The 17980-nt window shown below is 47.2% G+C and overlaps 1 protein-coding gene across 2 annotated transcripts in view; it reads right to left on the minus strand.

The window, feature by feature from the left end:
• The window catches only part of FGD1 (FYVE, RhoGEF and PH domain containing 1), a 44555-nt gene extending 29856 nt beyond the window's left edge, over positions 1–14699 (minus strand). Inside the window, exons 1-2 of one of the 2 annotated variants that reach the window (XM_043894978.1) lie at positions 14430–14699; positions 7320–8353 (exon numbers count right to left, since the gene is read on the minus strand). In XM_043894978.1, coding sequence (XP_043750913.1) covers positions 7320–7626 — 307 coding nt within the window. In that variant the 5' untranslated portion in view covers positions 7627–8353; positions 14430–14699. Of the gene's footprint in view, positions 1–7319; positions 8483–14429 lie in introns of those variants that run through there. The other variant, XM_043894977.1, reaches the window with a different exon arrangement.
• Positions 14700–17980: the final 3281 nt, after the last annotated feature.

Consider the following 17980-nt stretch of genomic DNA (forward strand, 5'->3'; position numbering starts at 1 on the left):
TGCCCCTGCCCGGGACATGGGAGAAAGGAGTTCTCCGGAGACAGAAGCTGTCTGGAGACTCAAAGTCCTGAAGTCCCGAAGAGATGGCAGTGTGAAAGAGCCCAGCACCTTCCCTGCCCACCTCCCCTGTGTCCCCGGTGGGGGAGGGGGCCGTGGCTACACCTGGAACGCATTAGGCAGGGAGGCCCAGTCTAGGCGAGCCAGGAAGATGCAGAAGGGGGAGCAGGGAAGGTGAAGGTGAAGTTGAAGGCAGCAGCGTGGGAGGTGGCAAGGGCCTAGAAGGCCCAGGCAGAAGAGCTTCTATGCCAGCTTGAGCTTCTTGGGGCTGTGCTGCCAGTCCCGCCCTTCCCGCTTTCTCCAGGAGCCCTCCCTCCCTGACTTAACCCCTTCTCAGCGGAAGTGCTGCTGAGGGCTGAAAGCTGCCAGCAACAGCAATGGGAAAAGCCTTCAGTTCCCTCTCTGGGCCTCAGCCACACACCTGTGCCCCTCACCCTCCCGTCCTTAGTCTGGGGCCCAGATGGACACAGTTGACACTGACTGGGCACTGCCACACAGATGCCCCTTTTCCAGGCTTCTCAGACTCAGTGCATTCTAAACCCCAGCTCTACCCCAGCCCCTAGTGGCTCCTCCTCCTGCTTCCCCACCCCAGGAACTGCACCTCCAGCCACCCAGTTCCCTAAGCTAGTCCCTAAGCCAGAGGTTTGGCTTTCTTCGAGACTCCTCCTGCTTCTTCAACTCACTTGAATCCAGCCAGACCCCAAGTCCTGTAGACTCAGCTTCTTCAGAGGGCAGGAATCCATAGGCTATCTTTCCCAGTCCAGCCTCCTAACTGGTTTCCTTCCCATCCTCAGGGTCCTCTACAAGGTATTCTCCACACCACAACCAGCTTATGAAAACACAGTCCCCTTCAATTTTTGCAGCCTGGTGATGGGCTCCCCTTGCCTCTGGAGTGAACTCCAAAACTCCTGAGCTCAGGGACAAGTAAGGCCAAGCTAGAGAATACTTCCCCACCCCCACCCTCCAGGCACAAAGGCCTCTTGTCTGTTCCTCGAAAGTGCTCTCCTCAGCCTGGGGCTTTGGCACATGTCATTCTCGTGGGCCTGAACAGCTTTTCTGCTTCTCCTTACCTCTGGACTCCTATTTATCCTTCAGATCTCAGCTCAAGTGTCCTCTCTTTTACCTGCCTGCCCCCTCCTCATCTGTTCCTGCAGCATCTGTGCTTGGAATTACCTGTCATGTCTTCCCTGCTAGAAAGGAGCTCCACGAGAACAGGGACTGAGCCTGCCTTGTTGCCCAGCCAGCAACTCAGAGGGCCAAGCAACAAGTAGGTACTCAATAAACATTTGTTAAATAAAGAAATGTCCTCCTCCCTCCTCTCTTTCACTCTGCATTATTTGCTCACCAAGAACTTATTGATGCCCTATTATATACCAGACAAATGTGATGAGCAGGTCCTCGATGTTACAAATGGGGAAATGAAGGTGTTGTGGTGGGAAGGGAAGCCTGAGGGCACAGTGAATCAGGAGTGCTGAGTTCCTTCTGCTGCTAGCCTCATCCTTGTCTCCAGTCCTCTGTGTTGAGGTACATTTTGGAGATGTCACGCCTTCCAGGTCCAAGGAACTGGGTATTGGACCCTGGAGAGGCTGGACTCACTGCTCTAAGGAAGACTGCTCTCTACAGTTGAGGGCAGTTAACTCTTCCGGGCTGGGCATCAGGAGACTACACTTCCTGTCCTCTTTCCAGACAGGTCCTAGCCACACCCAGACAGCATCTGGCCAGCTCCACATCTGCCTAAGGCATTTAGCTAACTGGCCTCCAGAAAGCCATGGCTGGCATCTGTCTGGGGCACTGTTAGCTACCATTCACCCTTGCAGGACCAAGTAGCCCCAGCCAGGCCATCCCCTAGAGGCAGAGGAACCTGAAAGGCTGGAGGAATGGGGGTGCCAATCATCTGCAATTGGAGACTTCAATTCTTTATTAGTTCTTTTTGTAGCTACCTTTGTTGTATTTGTTTGGGAGGTCCCAGGTGACTAGGAACCAAATCTGGGTTCTTTCTCAGACACTCCCCTGAAATCTCAAACTGCTGCTCTCCAAAAACCACCAGCAGAGCCCACCACCCCTTCCTTTCAGGAGTCCTCTCTTCTCCTTTCCATGAGCAACCTCCCTCTAAGGCCTCTCAGGATGCCCTCAACAGGGAAAACATGGAGGGAGTCACAGGAATTTACTAATGTTTGGTTTGCTTTTCAGTACTCCCTTCGTTCTGTGCAACAGCCAATATCCTGGGTATATGTGAAATGGGTCTCAGCTTTATGCAACTATACTTTAAAAACTGCTCCTCCCCCCATCCCAAATGGCATTTCTAAGGCAAATTTTGGGCAAGTAATGAATGATCCACCTGAAGATGACTCTGCTGACTTCACTATATATGTCTTCAAGGAGGGGACTGGCCCCCAGAACCATGTACACTCTCTCCATGAGCTGCTGTGTGGCTGGTGGTACTCATTGGCAGTGGAAAAACGCCCAAACATCTCTGGCCTAGACCTCTCTTCAGAGGTTTCCAACCCTACATCCAAATGCCTGCTGGCCACATCCACCCAGGTGTCCCTCCAGGGCTCTTAAATGCAACAGGTTTCAAATGTATCTCAGTATCTTCCCTCAAACCTGCTCCTTCTCTTGCAAGTAGATGGCCCCACCACTAACCACCAGGTCACTGTAGTTGATTTCAGAAAACGACCCAGAAACATCCTGGACTTTTCTCTCTTCCTCAGCCTCTATATCCAAGATCTGTCCATGTTAGCACTGAAATACTTCTCAGATCTTACCTTCTGCACCTGCCATACCATTACCTCTTGCTTGGATGACTGCAATCCCTACCTGCCTGTCTCTGACCCCACTCTTGTGCCCCTACCATCAACTCTCCACATACAGTCATGGGGAATTCTCAAACACCCATATCTGAGCACATCATTCCCTGTCAAAATTCCCCTTTGCCCTCAGGATAAAGTTCCTTCACCAGCCTTATCTTTCTGCTTCTCCCAATATCAGCACCGTCCCAGGATGCCTCATATCTCAGTGCCTTTGCTCATACTGAACTTCCTACCTGAATTGCCTCCATGTTCCTCCTAGCTCTGAAAACCTTGCTGACACCCTTCTAGAGCCCTTCCTTTGGGCCAGGCCTTGTGCTGGATGCTGCTGATACCAGGGTTTCCTCTGCCCTAGAGTCCCAGAACTATAACTGCCTTCCAACTTGAATGGCCATATGGCAGCCATTCACAAGAGCTGGGCATAAAGGGTAAACTGAGGCTCCCAGTGTCTTATATGGGTGAGAGGTTGACTCATTCCCTTTAGTTTAGATCCCATGCCTCCCTTCAGGGTTGGAAGTTACGGTGAGGCGGCCAAAAAGGGGCCAAAAAGGGGCCAAAAAGGGAAAACAACGTCAGAGTAGAGGCTGATGTGGTATCCTAATGATACTGACTCACTGTAGGATCACAGCTAAACTGCCTCTCAGAGTCTCCATGGTCCCAGCTCAAGAATGGTGCCCATTCTAGGCTATATATCAGAATCACCTGGGGAGTTTTCACAATAGATTCCTGGGTTGCAACCCCAAGATTCTGGAGCTCTGAGTTAGAGTCTGGGAATCACATTTACTTTTTCAAAGTCAACAAGGGATTCTGATTTTCATCTAGTTTAGGAAACCCAGGACCAGATGGTGACAAGGGACCTTTCCAACTCCAGAACGAGTGTCAGATGATGCCCTAGGCTCCAAATCAGGAGAAGCTAGCCCCTCTTGCTGCCTCCCTCAACTCAGTCCTTCCACTACCCATGAAAATGCTTTAACACCAGACTTTAATGCTTTGCAACTCTTTCAACTGAGCTAAGGTCAAGTCCCAAGCTATCTCCCAACCAGCATCTAGAAAGATATTCCCGAAGCTGAGAAAGAGGGTAGGGTTCTTCCCAAATCTCTATGAACAAACCTATACTTGGGAACTCCTTTCTGACTCTCTCAAAGCACTCTCTTGTATCTCAGAGAGGTTAGGTTATCTCAGTAACCCAATAAGGCCTCACATTTTATTAACCTGGGAAATGGCCATAAAAACAATCATCCAGCCCCTGGATAGGAATCAGGGTAACTAAAAGACAAAGCACTTTGAAGCAATTCAAAGCTTTCCCATGGATAAGATATTAATACCTTATTTTAAAAAGCACCCCCCCCCCACATACACCACCAGGATGGACCACTGGCTCCTAAGGATGGTGATTCTATAAAGGCTTCAGCAGTCTGAAGGAGGAAGGCAGGAGGCACACAGAAATCTTAACATATGGACTAAAAATGTTTCAACCCTTTAATTGAAACTTAAGACTCTGTCTCTCATACACACATACACATACACACACACACACACACACACACACACACACACACACACCCTACAATCACCAACCCTGCCCTCTTTGGGCCAATTATAGGCGAGTCCTGTAGAGAATGAAGCAAGTCACTTGTGCCTACCCCTGGGTTGGCCAGGCAGTGGGGGAGGCGGGCTCTCACGCCCCATGCTGCTGTGAATCACATGGCTCAGTGCTTGTCTTGCCAGGGCCTGAGTAATTCCTCCGCCTCCACTTCAGAAGGTTTTTCTTATTTTTTTTTAAATTTTATTTCATTCTGCAGGCTTTGCAACCACATAGACTCCTCATGGCATTCTCTAGATGAGGAAATTTGAGGCTCAAAGAAGGGAAGTCACTCACCCAGGGTCCTACAGTGAGTTAGTGAGGAATGGTTGAATGAGACGTCAGGTCCTTCCCTGACACCTTTCTTATTCCCACTCTTCATCTTGAAGTGAAAAAATAGAAAAAGACACCCACCAATGACTAAGGCCTTTTAATACTGTTTGTCAGTCCTAAAAGAAATCAGCCCTGAATATTCATTGGAAGGACTGATGCTGAAGCTCCAATACTTTGGCCACCTAATGTGAAGAACTGACTCATTAGAAAAGACCCTGATGCTGGGAAAGACTGAAGGCAGGAGAAGGGGATGAGAAGATGAGATGGTTGGATGGCATCACAGACTCGATGGACATGAGTTTAAGCAAGCTCCAGGAGTTGGTGATGAACAGGGAAGCCTGGCACACTGCAGTCCATGGGGTCACAAAGAGTCGGACACGACTGAGCAACTGAACTGAACTGAACTAAACTACTAAAGCAGGGACTTCATTGGGAAAAAAAGAGTGTAGGAAATCTGTGCTGCTTTTTGGGGGGAGGAGGGGAGTGATTCATGATGGGTACTGTGATTGTAATTTGGAAGGACTGGTGGAGTGGGAAGAATCACTGCTGTGTATTGATCAGAGGCCAGAGACCAGGGGCCCAGATGCTGCCCAGCTACTGACTCCCATACCAAGAGTATCTGGAGGGCAAGAGTCCAGTTGTCCTTCTCTTAGACAAATAGTTACTGAGGTCCTACTATGTGGCCCCTTTGTATCTGTTTAGGCATTTGTTCAACAAGGATTTATTAAGCATCTACTGTATGCTAGCCACTATGCTAGTTGCTGGGGATCCAGTGATGAACAAAACAGATACAATCCCCTTGCCCTCTTGGAGCTCACATTCTAGTTGAAGAAGACAGGCAATAAATAAGTAGACACATAGAATAAGATAATTGCATATGTACTAAGTGCATGGATGGAAGTGCACTGGCAACTTCGATGGACACCCACAAGGGCCCCTACCTAAAGTGATCAGGGAAGGTCTCTCAGAGGAGATGACATTTGAGCTGTGACCTAAGGGTAAGAAACAAGCCAGGTGGAGAGCTGGGGGAAGAGCTGCCAGGCAGAGGGAAAAGCAGATGCAAAAGCCCTGAGGTGGGAGTGCTTGTGGCATGTTTTGGGATCTGAAAGAAGGTGCTGCAATAAAGTGGGTGAGTAACCTGCTCCACACAGTGTCTGTCAAGGTGAGTTTGGAAAGTCAGCAGGAGCAACATGCAGGCAGGGTGTTAAAGGCCTATTGTTAGCTGATTTATCTCCAGCCCATTTGGAGGGAGCCCCTGAGGTTCCACGACTAGCTCAAGGTCACAAGAGCAGCAAGGGACACATGTTGCTCATACTTTTATGCTTTTCTAATGCTACCTGGTGCTGGTCCACAGTCCCCTAAATCTGAGGAGCCTGGGATGTGGGCCCTGGGAGGTCCCAGAGGCTCAACAGCTCCTTCATTGTTGCCTAGTGGAAGGCACTGTTTTTCCTCCATGGCTCCTGGGCTCAGGTCCACATGGGATATTCCCAGATAGAGGAGGCCCTGCTGGACTCCTCAGACACTCAGGTCTTTGCAGCACGAAGGCCTCTCCAGGCAGTGGTCAGTGGTCCCAGCCTGGCCTAGAGCCGCTTCACTCTGCAAATCCAAGTTCAAGCATCCTGACTTCTCACAACCAACCTTGTAGTCCTGCACCTCTCCAGCTCTGCTACAACTGGCTTTTGCACCGCCCCCCTCCAACTATCACCACCTCCAGCCCTTCCCTCCAACTTGATCTCCAAGGCCCACCTCTTAAGACCACCTTTCTCTCTCATCAGCACCTTTCACTCCCTCCTTCCCTTGTTCTCCTGCCACACGCACTGGCAAAACCCCAACCTTGGATCAATCCACCATCCCTATTTTTTTTTTCCACTCATACTCCAGAGCTGCTGAATAGTACAGGAGAAAATCACATAAGCAGAAGGCTTGGCATTACTTTCATGGTCTCCAAGCTCAGTTTGGGGAAGCAGAAAGACCATAGACTTTGGACTCAAACAGATCTGTTTTGGAATCCTGTCTCCATACTAGCTGTGTGACCTTGGACAGGTTACTTAACTTCTCTGAGCCTCAGTTCCCTCATCTACAAAATGGGGTTAATGATATCTACTTCACAGGAGGCTCCTGAAGATGAAATAAAAACCCATGTAAAGCACCCAGCCCGGTGCCTGGCACAAGGTAGGTGCTTGGCAAATGGGAGACTCCTTTTCTCCCATTCCCCCAAACAAGCCCCGGTTCCTCCAACCAAATCCCCCTTACTGCCTTGCAATCCTACCCCTTTTTCTTAGAGTGCTCCCTCTCCCATTAGCCTCAGAAGATAGAAGAGAAGGGGGTCGGAATGGTTGAGAGGGCACAGCGGACAGAGAGGAGGCGGGAGTTGGGGGTGGGGGTGGGACTGGGGTTGAAAGAATTAGAAGGCCGAGGAGCGAGGGAAGCGGTTGGAGGTTGAGAAGAGTCGAAGGGCTGTGGTGAGCGAGCCGGCCCTGAGAACAAGAACCCGCTCCCAGGCCCATGGCTGGGGCTCCCATTCTCTCTCAATCACTCACCAGGCCGGGGCTGCGAGCCCTCCAGGTGGTAGGAGAAGCGTAGGGCCCGGTGGTGCTGTGGACTGGGGCCGCAGGGCAAGACCCGGGGGCCTGGAGCGACGCCCAGGCTGGTGTCCGAGGGTCCGGGAAACTGGGGATCCAAGAGGCTGCCGAGAGCCGAGCCTGAGCCCCTGGGCACCGGCAGTCCGGGTTCCGAGGCTCCAGGGTCCGAGTCAGCATAGGCCGGTGACGCGGCGCCGGGGGAGTTCGCAGTTGGGTGTTCGGGCTCTGAAGGCCCGGCGCCCCCCGGGGCTCGGTGGCCGTGCATGGTCCGGGCCTGGGCGCGGGGCCCGGGCTCCCCGCTTGGCTCCAGCTCCTGGGGCGGAGGCACGGGCGGAGGAGGCCCGGCGCCCGGCGGAGCAGCGGCCTCAGGCTCGGGGGGCGGGGCTGCGGGCTCAGCCCCACTGCGGAGACTCAAGCCCCCAGCCCGGGCCCGGGCCAGCAGCCGTGGCAGCGGTGGCAGTACCAGCAGTAGCCGCGGCCACCGCCGCGGCGGTACCAGGCATCGCCGGCCCCGGCCCCGCGCAGGGAGTGGGTTCGGCGGGGCCGGGGGCCCGCTGGGGAGCGCTGTCTATGCGGCAGCGGCTGAGTGAGGGTCGGGGGGTTGCGCTCGGCGTGGGCTCTCTCGCGAGCAGTGAGCCACTTCCGTGGCCCCGGGGCGAGCGGCGGTCTGTTCCGAGTTCAGGGTCTCTTCTCTCTCCCCAAATGGGAATCGATCTAGGCTCTCCTGGCTGGTCGGAAAGGGTTCTTCCTCCCGCCGCAGCGGAGGCTAGGGGGCGGAGGGGAGGAAAGGAGAGGGAAGGGGAGGGAGGGAGGAGAGGATGGCGGTGGCGGGGGGCGCGCCTTTGCGCCGCGCGCTCGGGCTGCGGGGCTCTCCCTCAGCCAATGCCTCCAGACGATGCTCCAGCAGCGGGGGCTGGGGAACAGTCTAGGCCCGGCTCCACCGTCCTCCCCAGCCTCGGCCTGGGTCTCCGCGGTGGCGGGCGGGAAGGAGCCTGGAGAAGGGGGGTGGAGAGGCGGGAGTCGTCGCTGAAGCAGCCACAGCCACAGCGGCGCTGGGACCCAGTTGCCCGGGTCCCGCCCCCTCGCTCAGGATTTGCGCCTGGCCACGCCCCCTAGCTAGGGCCGGCCTCTATTCTCGCTACGACCGCCCTCTAGGCCCTCCTCCTTAAAAATTCCGCCTCAGCCTGCAGTACGCATCTCCCCCTGGTCCAGCATAGGCAAGTCAACGGGCTCAACCTACCCAAATCTGCCTTTCTGTCCCATCTCAGGTCTGTCTCTCTCTGCTCATCCTCAATCTCTTTTCTATCAACCTTCCCAAATGTTCCAGAGTTTCTCTAGAGCTTGGCTCATAGGGGACTTGCCTTTCATGCTCTTCACTCAGCTCAGATCAGACCTCGTGGTCATTTTGCCACCTTTGACCAATAGCCTCAATTCCCGGGATTGTCGCATCTGCCTGGCAACATCCCAACCTTGAATCAGCCCAACTGTCCATCTTTTCTATGCCTGTGCCCAGGCAACTAAACACTGCAGGAGAAAACTGTTCAACCTCATAGATTTGTGCCACTATAAACTCATGGTTCCCAGCTTCTACCAGGCCTTCCGTTCTGATCCACAACCCTTCTATGCCTTCCCGACAGCCCCCTCTCCCATGCTCCACAACAGCCATTTCTAACCTCCCTTCTCCTCAGTCCCCCTTCTTCATCTAATCCCTGACCCTCAGCAGATGACCCCACCTCCTACTTCATAAAGTAAACAGAAGTCACCAAAAAAGGAAGTTCCGGACTTCTTGCTACCAAACCTAGAGTCTGTCCTTTGCTCCTTCCTATTAGCATTTAAACATACTCAGGTCTCTTCCTTCTAAAAACAATTACCAAAACATCTTCCTCTCCAATCACCTCCCTCTCTTCTCTCTATAAATGTCTCAAAAGAGTCACCTGCACTTAACTGCCTTAATTTTCCCATTTCCCACTTATTTTAAAACCCACTCCAATCTGCCTCTATTTATTTGCCTGATACTGCTCTCTTATGAAGGTCTACTGTGGCCCATATCACTAAATCCAATAGAATCTTTTCAGAGGTTATCCTTTTTTTTCCCTACCTGACTTCTTGGTAGCATTTGGCACTAGTGAACATTCCCTCCTCTTTAAACCACTTCTGTGACACCACACTCTTGTTTTCTCCTACTTCCTTGGTAACCCCTTTTTACTTTCCAGTCTCCTTGTACGACTCTTAAAGCTGGTGCTCTTTAGGGTTTGCCCTGAGCTCTCTTATCTCTCTCTCTCTCTCTCTGCTCTTTCCTGCATTACATTCATTCCCATAGTGTCAACTATCATTTATTTGCTGATGACCCCCAAATTAATACCTCAAGTTCAGATATTTTTTCTGACCTATGCATTCAATAGGTTAATAAACAGCTCTACCTGAATACCCTGGAGACACCTAAAGCTTCAGCTTCTCTCCAACTCAAGGCATCCTCCCTGAAGCCTTTTTGTCCATCTTTGTACCTTATCTTAGTGAATGACTCCAGTTAAGACAGAAACCTGAGCTATACCCTGACTCTTTTCTCTCCTCCACCCCCAATGCAATCACCAAGTCCTGTCATTTTTATCTCCTGAATATCTCCCAAATTTATGTAGTCTCTTCATTTCTGCTGACACTACTCTAATCTAGGCCAGCACTATTTCTAACCTGAATACTGTCATAGCTTGTTTCATTCTTGTTCCCTGGCATCAAGTCTCTTCACTGTAGGCAATGTGATTTTTGAAAAGGTAAACCAAATATTACTCTCATGTTTAGAACGTTTTAGTGAGTCCCTACTGGCTCAAAAGGAAAGCTGCCTTCCTCAACAGGCAAAATTAAACTGGGCCCTTCATGATTTGACTCCCACCAGCCTTTCCAGACTCCATGCTTGAGTCAAAGCTGAAATTCTTAGACTTCTCCTTAGTCTGTCTAGCTTTGAGGGCTTTGCATATGCTATTGTATCTGCAAGAAATTTTCTCCACATCTCCCCAATTCCATTTCATCTGTTCTTCAGATCTCTGCTCATTTGATGAATGCCTTTTGGGCACACACTTGGGGCCAGGCACACTGTGAGGCACTATTTATGTAGTGGTGAATAAGACAGATGTGAACAAGATCGTGGTGAACAAACTTGGCTCTCAGAATTTCAGTCTGGTGCTGGAGAAGACTTGAAGTAAACAAATACATAATTACAACATATAAACACACAAAATTACAAATTATGATAAGGCTATAAAGAGCCAGGACAGGATGATAGGAAAGAGAATATGGGGGCAATTTAACCTGAGAGTCAGGCAGATCCTGATATTTAAGCTTAGTGAAGTGGGAGTTAGGTTATGAAGAGGGGAGGCAAAAGTGTCCTAGGCAGAGGCCACGGCAAATAAGAAGGCCCTGGGAAGAAACCAGTGTGGCTGGAGCATAGAGAGCTGAGGGCAAGAGGATGGGATGTGAGGTTGAAGAAGTAGGCTGGCAGAAACCAGCTTATGTTGAGATTTATAGGCCATGGTAAGGAGAACAGATCTTATTCTGTGAGCAATAAAAAGGTACTGAAGCAGTGCTTTTAAATGTGGGTCAAACTGAAGAAGGTATTGAAATCAATTTGATAAAAGAATAGAAAATATCAGAATGTATTATAGGGTCATGAAGGAAGGGTAAGCATGTCTCATGAAACTTTTGTTTCAGTTTGTATCATTTATAATCGTGATGAAATACTATCTCTTTTGTAGATACTTCACACCCCACAAATGCTGAAATACACTACATTGAAGGGTTTTAAGCTTGGGGTTTACATGGTATAGCTCTCTTGTCACTCAGTCGTGCCCGACTCTTTGTGACCCCATGGACTGCAGCCCACCAGGCTCCTCTGTCCATGAGATTTTCCAGGCAAGGATACTGGAGTGGGTTGCCATTTCCTTCTGCAGGGGATCTTCCCAACCCAGGGATCGAACCCGGGTCTCCTGCACTGCAGGCAGATTCTTTACCGACTGAGTTACAAGGGAAGCCCATAGTTAATGTTTAAAAAGATTACTTTGGCTGCTGTGAATTGAATTGGAGATAGACAAGATTAGGAGTCTACTGCAATCAGAGATGATGGTGAGTGTGACTAAGGTGGTAGACTGTGAGATGAAGAGATGTAGATAGATTTGAAAGATACTTAGAATTGAAAGGGCTTGGTGTGCTGGCTTGGGGGTGGGAGGAATCAAGGATGCCTCCCAGGGATCTAGTGATGTGAAGCCAGGTCATTCATTGAGATGAGGAAGATGGAAAGAGGAACAGGTTTTCAGGGGATGATCAAGAGTTCAGTTTTACATGCCCTTGAGATAGCCAAATGAAGAAGTCAGGCAGATAGTGGTATATAGTATACAGAGGAGAAGTATGGTTTCAGATATAATTGAGAGTTGGCAGTATAGAGATAGCATTAAGAACCATGAGAGAAGTCAGTCTGGGACAGAGCAAAGAGAAAGGAAGAGGACCCATGACCAAGCTCTGAGGAATTTCAACTTTAGAGGTTCGACGAAGTAGGAGGTGGCAAAGAGACTGAAAACAGGTAAAGAGATAGGGACATAACTAGGGTTAGGAAAACCAGAATGGATAAAGAATGGATACACCATTGGTGGGAGTGTAAACTGATACAATCACTCTAGAAAATGCTGGGCATTTTCTAGTAAAGCTGAATGATGCACAAACTCTAGGACCAGCACTTTTAGGTGTCTATCCCAGAGCAATAGTTTCCATAGTGTGGTCTGGGGATCCTGAGGGCAGGGATGGGGAGTGGGGGGGCCAAAACCATAACTCTAGAAAGATGTTATTTGCTTCTTTAGTCTCATTCTCTCAAGCATGGAGTTTTCCAGAGGCTAACATGTGAATGTGATATCATAACAGATTGAATGCAGAAGCAGATATGAGAATCCAGCTGTCTTCTATTAAGCCATACAGTAAAGAGATGTGCAAAAATGTAAAACAATGCCACTCTTCTCACTACATTTTTTTGGTTTGGAAAATAGTTATTTTTCATAAAAATGTTACTTTTGTTAAACGTAATGGGCTTATTTAAAATTAATATATTTATATTTTCTTAGTTTTAATTTCTAATACAGCAAGTATCAATTGGTATAAGCCAATACATCAAAGCTCTTTGGGGTATGCAATAATCTTTAAGAATGTAAAGGAAGTCTTGAGACCAGAAAGTTTGAGAATTTCTCCCCTAGAGAAATCCTTGCACGTGTGTATTGGGAGACACTACAAGTGTTCACCAAAGCCTGTTTGACAACATGAAACAGAAACAAGAGCATAAGATTAATAAATTGAGACATGTTTATACAGTGGAATACCACAATGAAATAAATGAATGAACTCCAGCCACATGTATCAACATGGATGAAACTTAGGAAACCTAATACTGATTCCAAAAAGTTATGGAAGAATATGTTTCTATAAATTTGAACAACATGCAAAATTATACAATATATGGATGCAGTCATATGTTGTAAAACCATACAGAAAAGCAAGGCATGAAAAATGACAGTGGTTGTCTCAGGGAGGGAAAGGAAATGTGATTGGGTAGGACTATGTGGTGGGTTTTTGTCATTCAGAAATGATTTTTTAAAATAATTTTATGTATTTATTTTTGGCTGTGCTGGGTCTTCTGTTGCTGTTCAGGATTTTCTCTAGTTGTGGTGAGTGGGGGCTACTCTTCGTTGCAGAGCACAGGCTCTAGGGCATGCAGGCTTCAGTAGTTGCAGCATGTGGGCTCAGTAGTTGTGGTTCCTGGGCTCTAGAGCACAGGCTCAATAGCTGTGATGCACAGGCTTAGTTGCTCAACGGCATGTGGGATCTTCCTGGACCAGGGATTGAACCTGTGACTCCTGAATTTGCAGGTGGATTGTTTACTGCTGAGCCACCAGGGAAGTCCAGAAATGATGTGTTTTTGAAGCTGGGTGATGGGTACAGGTACATAGGTATTCTATAATTTATTCAAACAGTACAGACATGTATATTCTGAAATTTATAATGTATTATCATGAAAAATAAAGTTAAAAAACAGGAATAATTGGATAGAGTGATGGTGGGAGGGTATATTGTTTTAGGACCCTCCCTGAGGTCAGAGGGAATAAAACACTGCCCTCTATCCTGCTGAAGTGGAGCTAGGTGTGTAGGCAATTCCCTTTAGAAACATGGCTATGAATGGGAACAGAGCCCAGAGAGTTCAGGTGATGGTAGGAGGGGCAAAGAATGATTCTTATTAAAGATGGGAGATACTAGACTATGCTTATTTGCTGCTAGGAATGACCCAGAGATCATAGAGAGGGATAGGATGGGAACACAGAAGAGAAAGCGAAGAATGGAAGGGAAAGGAGGGGCTGGGATCTGGGGCACTGGGCCTCAGAGAGAAGCAAAGGTCCTCAGGCCCTTCATTGTAATAGAAAGGAAAGAGACAAAAGATGAACACAGATACTGGGAGGTTTAGAGAGTCAGTGGAGGGAAGAGGCAGGTCTTGGAACAATGTCTGATGGCTTTTGTCACCGAAGCATGAGATAAGATCAATTTTCTGTAGAGAGACTCGAAATATTAGTCAGTCTTTCTTAATAGCATGGTTGATAGAAATTTTTTTTCACTATTGATAGTTTAGAAAAGTTTCAGCTTTACAATAATGTACATTTTTAGGACTATTATCAAATGTGGGAAAACCTCTGTTTAATTTCTTTTAAATATGAACTGTAAGATGTCAGGGCATTTCAGTTTTTTTGTAGAGTGAAGAGTACATATCTTCAGTACACTTTGATTTTCCCCTGATTGTTAAGCAGGGCCTTGGAAAAGACCTGTGCAAATAAGGGACCCTGAAGCTTCGTTGACCACTATGTAAACCTCTCTTTGGCCTCTTTGAGGCATTCTCCCCCAGGAAGCATTCTCTGCTTTTCCCTGGCTGAGGTTCTCCCACGGGGCTTTATTCCTACAACTCACAGGACTTTTCTCAGTCTCTCTGAAGTAGCCAGGTCATCCTTTTTGATAGAGGGAACTCCAGAGGGTAAGGGGTCAGGATACGCTTACCTTGGCTCAGCAGTCTTCCATTAGTCTGTGAGTCTTCACTGGAGTAGTGCGGCATGGTGGTCAAACATGTAGGCCTTAGAGTCAGGCAGAGTGGATTTTGATTTTTTTGCACCTTGGGTGCACAGATAGAACAGGGTTCATTTTAGTCCTTTGTTCATGACATAACTCTCACCATTGGTCCACGCAGGGGACCAATTGGTCCTAGCTCCTCTGTGTGACCCTGGGCAAGTTACTCATCACTCAAAGTCTCAGATTCCCCATCTGTAAACTGGGGATGATAATAGTATCTACCACATCAGAGTTGTGAGGATTCGATAACATAATCCATGTAATACATGCACAATCCCCAGTACCTAATGTTTAATAAGCAGTAGCCCTCCACATGATTGGGAGTATATTGTGGGTGGAGGATACATTACTGCATAACAAAGGCCCAGGCCCTGACTTCCTGAATTCACAGCCTATTGGGCACCACACAGTCCAGTGCCAGCCCTGATACATCCGAGACTTGTGAATGGTTGTTGAATCAAATGGTTGCTCATCTTGTGTCTCTATTTCTCTTTTATTTTTTACTGTCACCTCAGTTCACCATCACTGTCACCACTTCTCAGAGGTCTCCCATCTGTCTTATGCTGCTCACTTGCTTTTCCATTTACACCTCTCTGGTGGTTTCTCTTCCCTGTCTCTCCTATTCTCTCTCCATTTCTCCCCTTCTTGCTCCTGCTCTCACTTTCTGTTGCCTCTGCTGGGGGTTGACTTCTCTCCATTTTATTCTCATTTAACTTATGGTTCTCCTCTTGGTCTGTCTCCATCCTCACATACATAATACCACATTACCCTTCCTCATGTGCTTCTGAATTTGTGTTCCAAGATTTCAGTCTTTTCTGTGTTTTTTTTTCAAATTCCCTTTGGCCCCTTGGCCTCTTTTCTGTCTGCCCCTCTGTCTGAATCACACTCTACCTATTTATCTTACCTCTGGCTGTCTCCCAGTCCTCATCTTTCTATTTGTACTGCTGCATCCATCTGTCTCTGTTCCCCACCTATCTTTCTCTATTTCTATTCTCACCTTTCTGTTCCAATTTCTGTCTTCACCCCTGCCCCTGCAACTCCCCCCAGAACTAATATTTACATTCTCTGTTTCTGTCTTACACACATACCTCTGTGTTGGTCTTCTTATCCTTTTTCCCTCTTTGATGCTCTCAACTATCACCCCTTTTCTACCTCTGTTACCATCTCTCTTGTTGGGTGGCTCTCCTCATGTGCCTGTCTCTTGCCTCCATCTTTCTGTCCCTATGTGTTTCATCTGTGTGCTATCTTGTCTCCAGTTCCCTGTCTGTCTCTATCTGTCAGTGACAAAGTTGAGAGCATGGTCACTGGTGTTAGATTGTTTGGACTCCAATCCTAGTTGTGTCCTCATCTGTAAAACAGCAGTACCTACTTCAGTGTTACCAAGAGCATTAAATGAGCTAACACATGTAAAGTTTGTAGAACTATGCCTCAGACAACAAGTGCTCAAAAATATTAGCTCCTAAAATTAAACAACAAGGACCTATGGTATAGCATAGGGAACTATATTCAATATCTTGTAATAACCTATAATGGAAAAGAGTCTGAAAACACACACACATATATATACACAACTGAATCACTTTGTTGTACACCTGAAACACTGTAAATCAACTATACTTTCATCAACTTCTTCCTCCTCTTCCTCAATACCATCTCCATTTCTGTCTTTACCTAATCTCAGTCACCCTCCCCGTCACTACCTGGCTGTTACCATTTCTGTCTCTTTCTGTCCTCATGTTTTAGTTAACTGCCTTTCTGACCCCAATCTCTCTGTCTCTGCCCCCCCCACCCCGTACATTCCAATCTAATTTCTGTCAGTCCCTCTTTTTCTACCCTGCCCCTTCCATCTGTCTATACATCTCTCTGTCTCCAATCTTGTTTCTTTATCATCATTTATTAGTATCTGTTGCTACCATTCAGGCCCTATTTCTTGGTCTCTGTCTCTTAGCCTCCTGTTCTCATTTCTCTACCCCTTGTTCCCACATCTATTTTTATTTATGTATTTGTTTTAAAAACCTTATTCTGTTTCTTTCTCCTCATCTCCGTGTGTCTTCTTCTGGCCTCTCTGGACAATTTAGATCAGAATTGGTCTGGTAGATAATGTGGAGCTATAAAAGGGTTTAGGAGGAAGAAGTAGGCCTGGCAAGAGGCGAGTGGCAGGGTGTGGAATTTCATGGCTCTGCCAGATCCTCCTGAAAGACACTGCCTCTGAGGTCAAGGTTAGCATAAACCTCCTCAACTCAGTCTCTTCAAGAAAGACAAAGAATGCTGCAGTTATTGGGAGGACCAGGAAGGGGTATTTTTCTGAGCGAAATTCCATCCGGAAGCTGGAATCCAGAGCATTTCCTGTTGTAATGTTTCTTCCAGACTTGGAGAGTCTGAACTTGCCACGTAGCATGTACACTGCATGCATATATTTCTACAGTAAAATACAGAGATGCATACATAATCCCCCACCCGCAGGCATGTACAGAGACATAAAGATACACATAGAATGACGAACCCTCACAGTTGCAGATACTCAAACACATGGAAAAACACACAGAATGAATTACCAGCTGGCAGAGATGCAGATGTACACAGGGATATTAGAGACCCATGGAAATACCGCCATCATGGCTCATGGACCCATGCAAACAGATACAGAAAAATGACTACCCAGAAACATTTTTGAAAAATTATTCATTTTCAGCCTAGCATTTTAATATAAACAGAAACAAACCAGAGCATCATGTATAAAAACACACCTTTATAGAAGTGTACATATTCATTATATAATCACAAATAATCCAAAGCAACAGGGAATCACATATAACCATTGCTCTGCTGTAAATGCAGAGGTAGTCAAACTTCCTCTGTCCCCAAAAGACAGACATGCTTCTCCTCTTGTGCCCCTCTCTCTGTGAAGGCACCGTCAGGTACTAGACAAATAACTGGAAAGATCTAGGTAAAGTTTTTTCCTAGAAAATTTAAAATGATAAAAATGGCATAGAAGGTAGAGAACTTGAAAAGGCCACTAAGCATTAGTGAAATTGAAAGGGTAGGTAAGGACCTCCCTTTCCTCCAAATCCTGACCCAGATGGATTTACAGGTATAGTGTGCCGGATTCTCAAGAGTTATTTCTCTTCTTACACAAGTTATTCGAGAAAATAGAAAAGGAGAGAAAGCTGCCTAACTCATTTTATTTGTCTAGTAAAATCTTGAAATCTTGATTTTAAAACCAGATAAAGACAATAAAAGAAATCCATAAGTTCATTTCACTTATGAATATAGATGTACAAGTTTTAAACAAAATATTAGCTTATCTAATTAAACAGTATGTTAAAAAATACATCACAATTCAAGTGGAGTTTATTTTAAGAATGCAAGGAGAATGCATTCAATCTCAGAAAATCTATCAATGTAATTTACCATGTGAATAGACTAAATGAGAATAATCATATGATTATCTCAGTTAACATAGAAAAAGTATGTTACATGCC

Source organism: Cervus elaphus, chromosome X (assembly GCF_910594005.1).
Source record: "Cervus elaphus chromosome X, mCerEla1.1, whole genome shotgun sequence".
NCBI classification, from domain to species: Eukaryota; Metazoa; Chordata; class Mammalia; order Artiodactyla; family Cervidae; genus Cervus; species Cervus elaphus.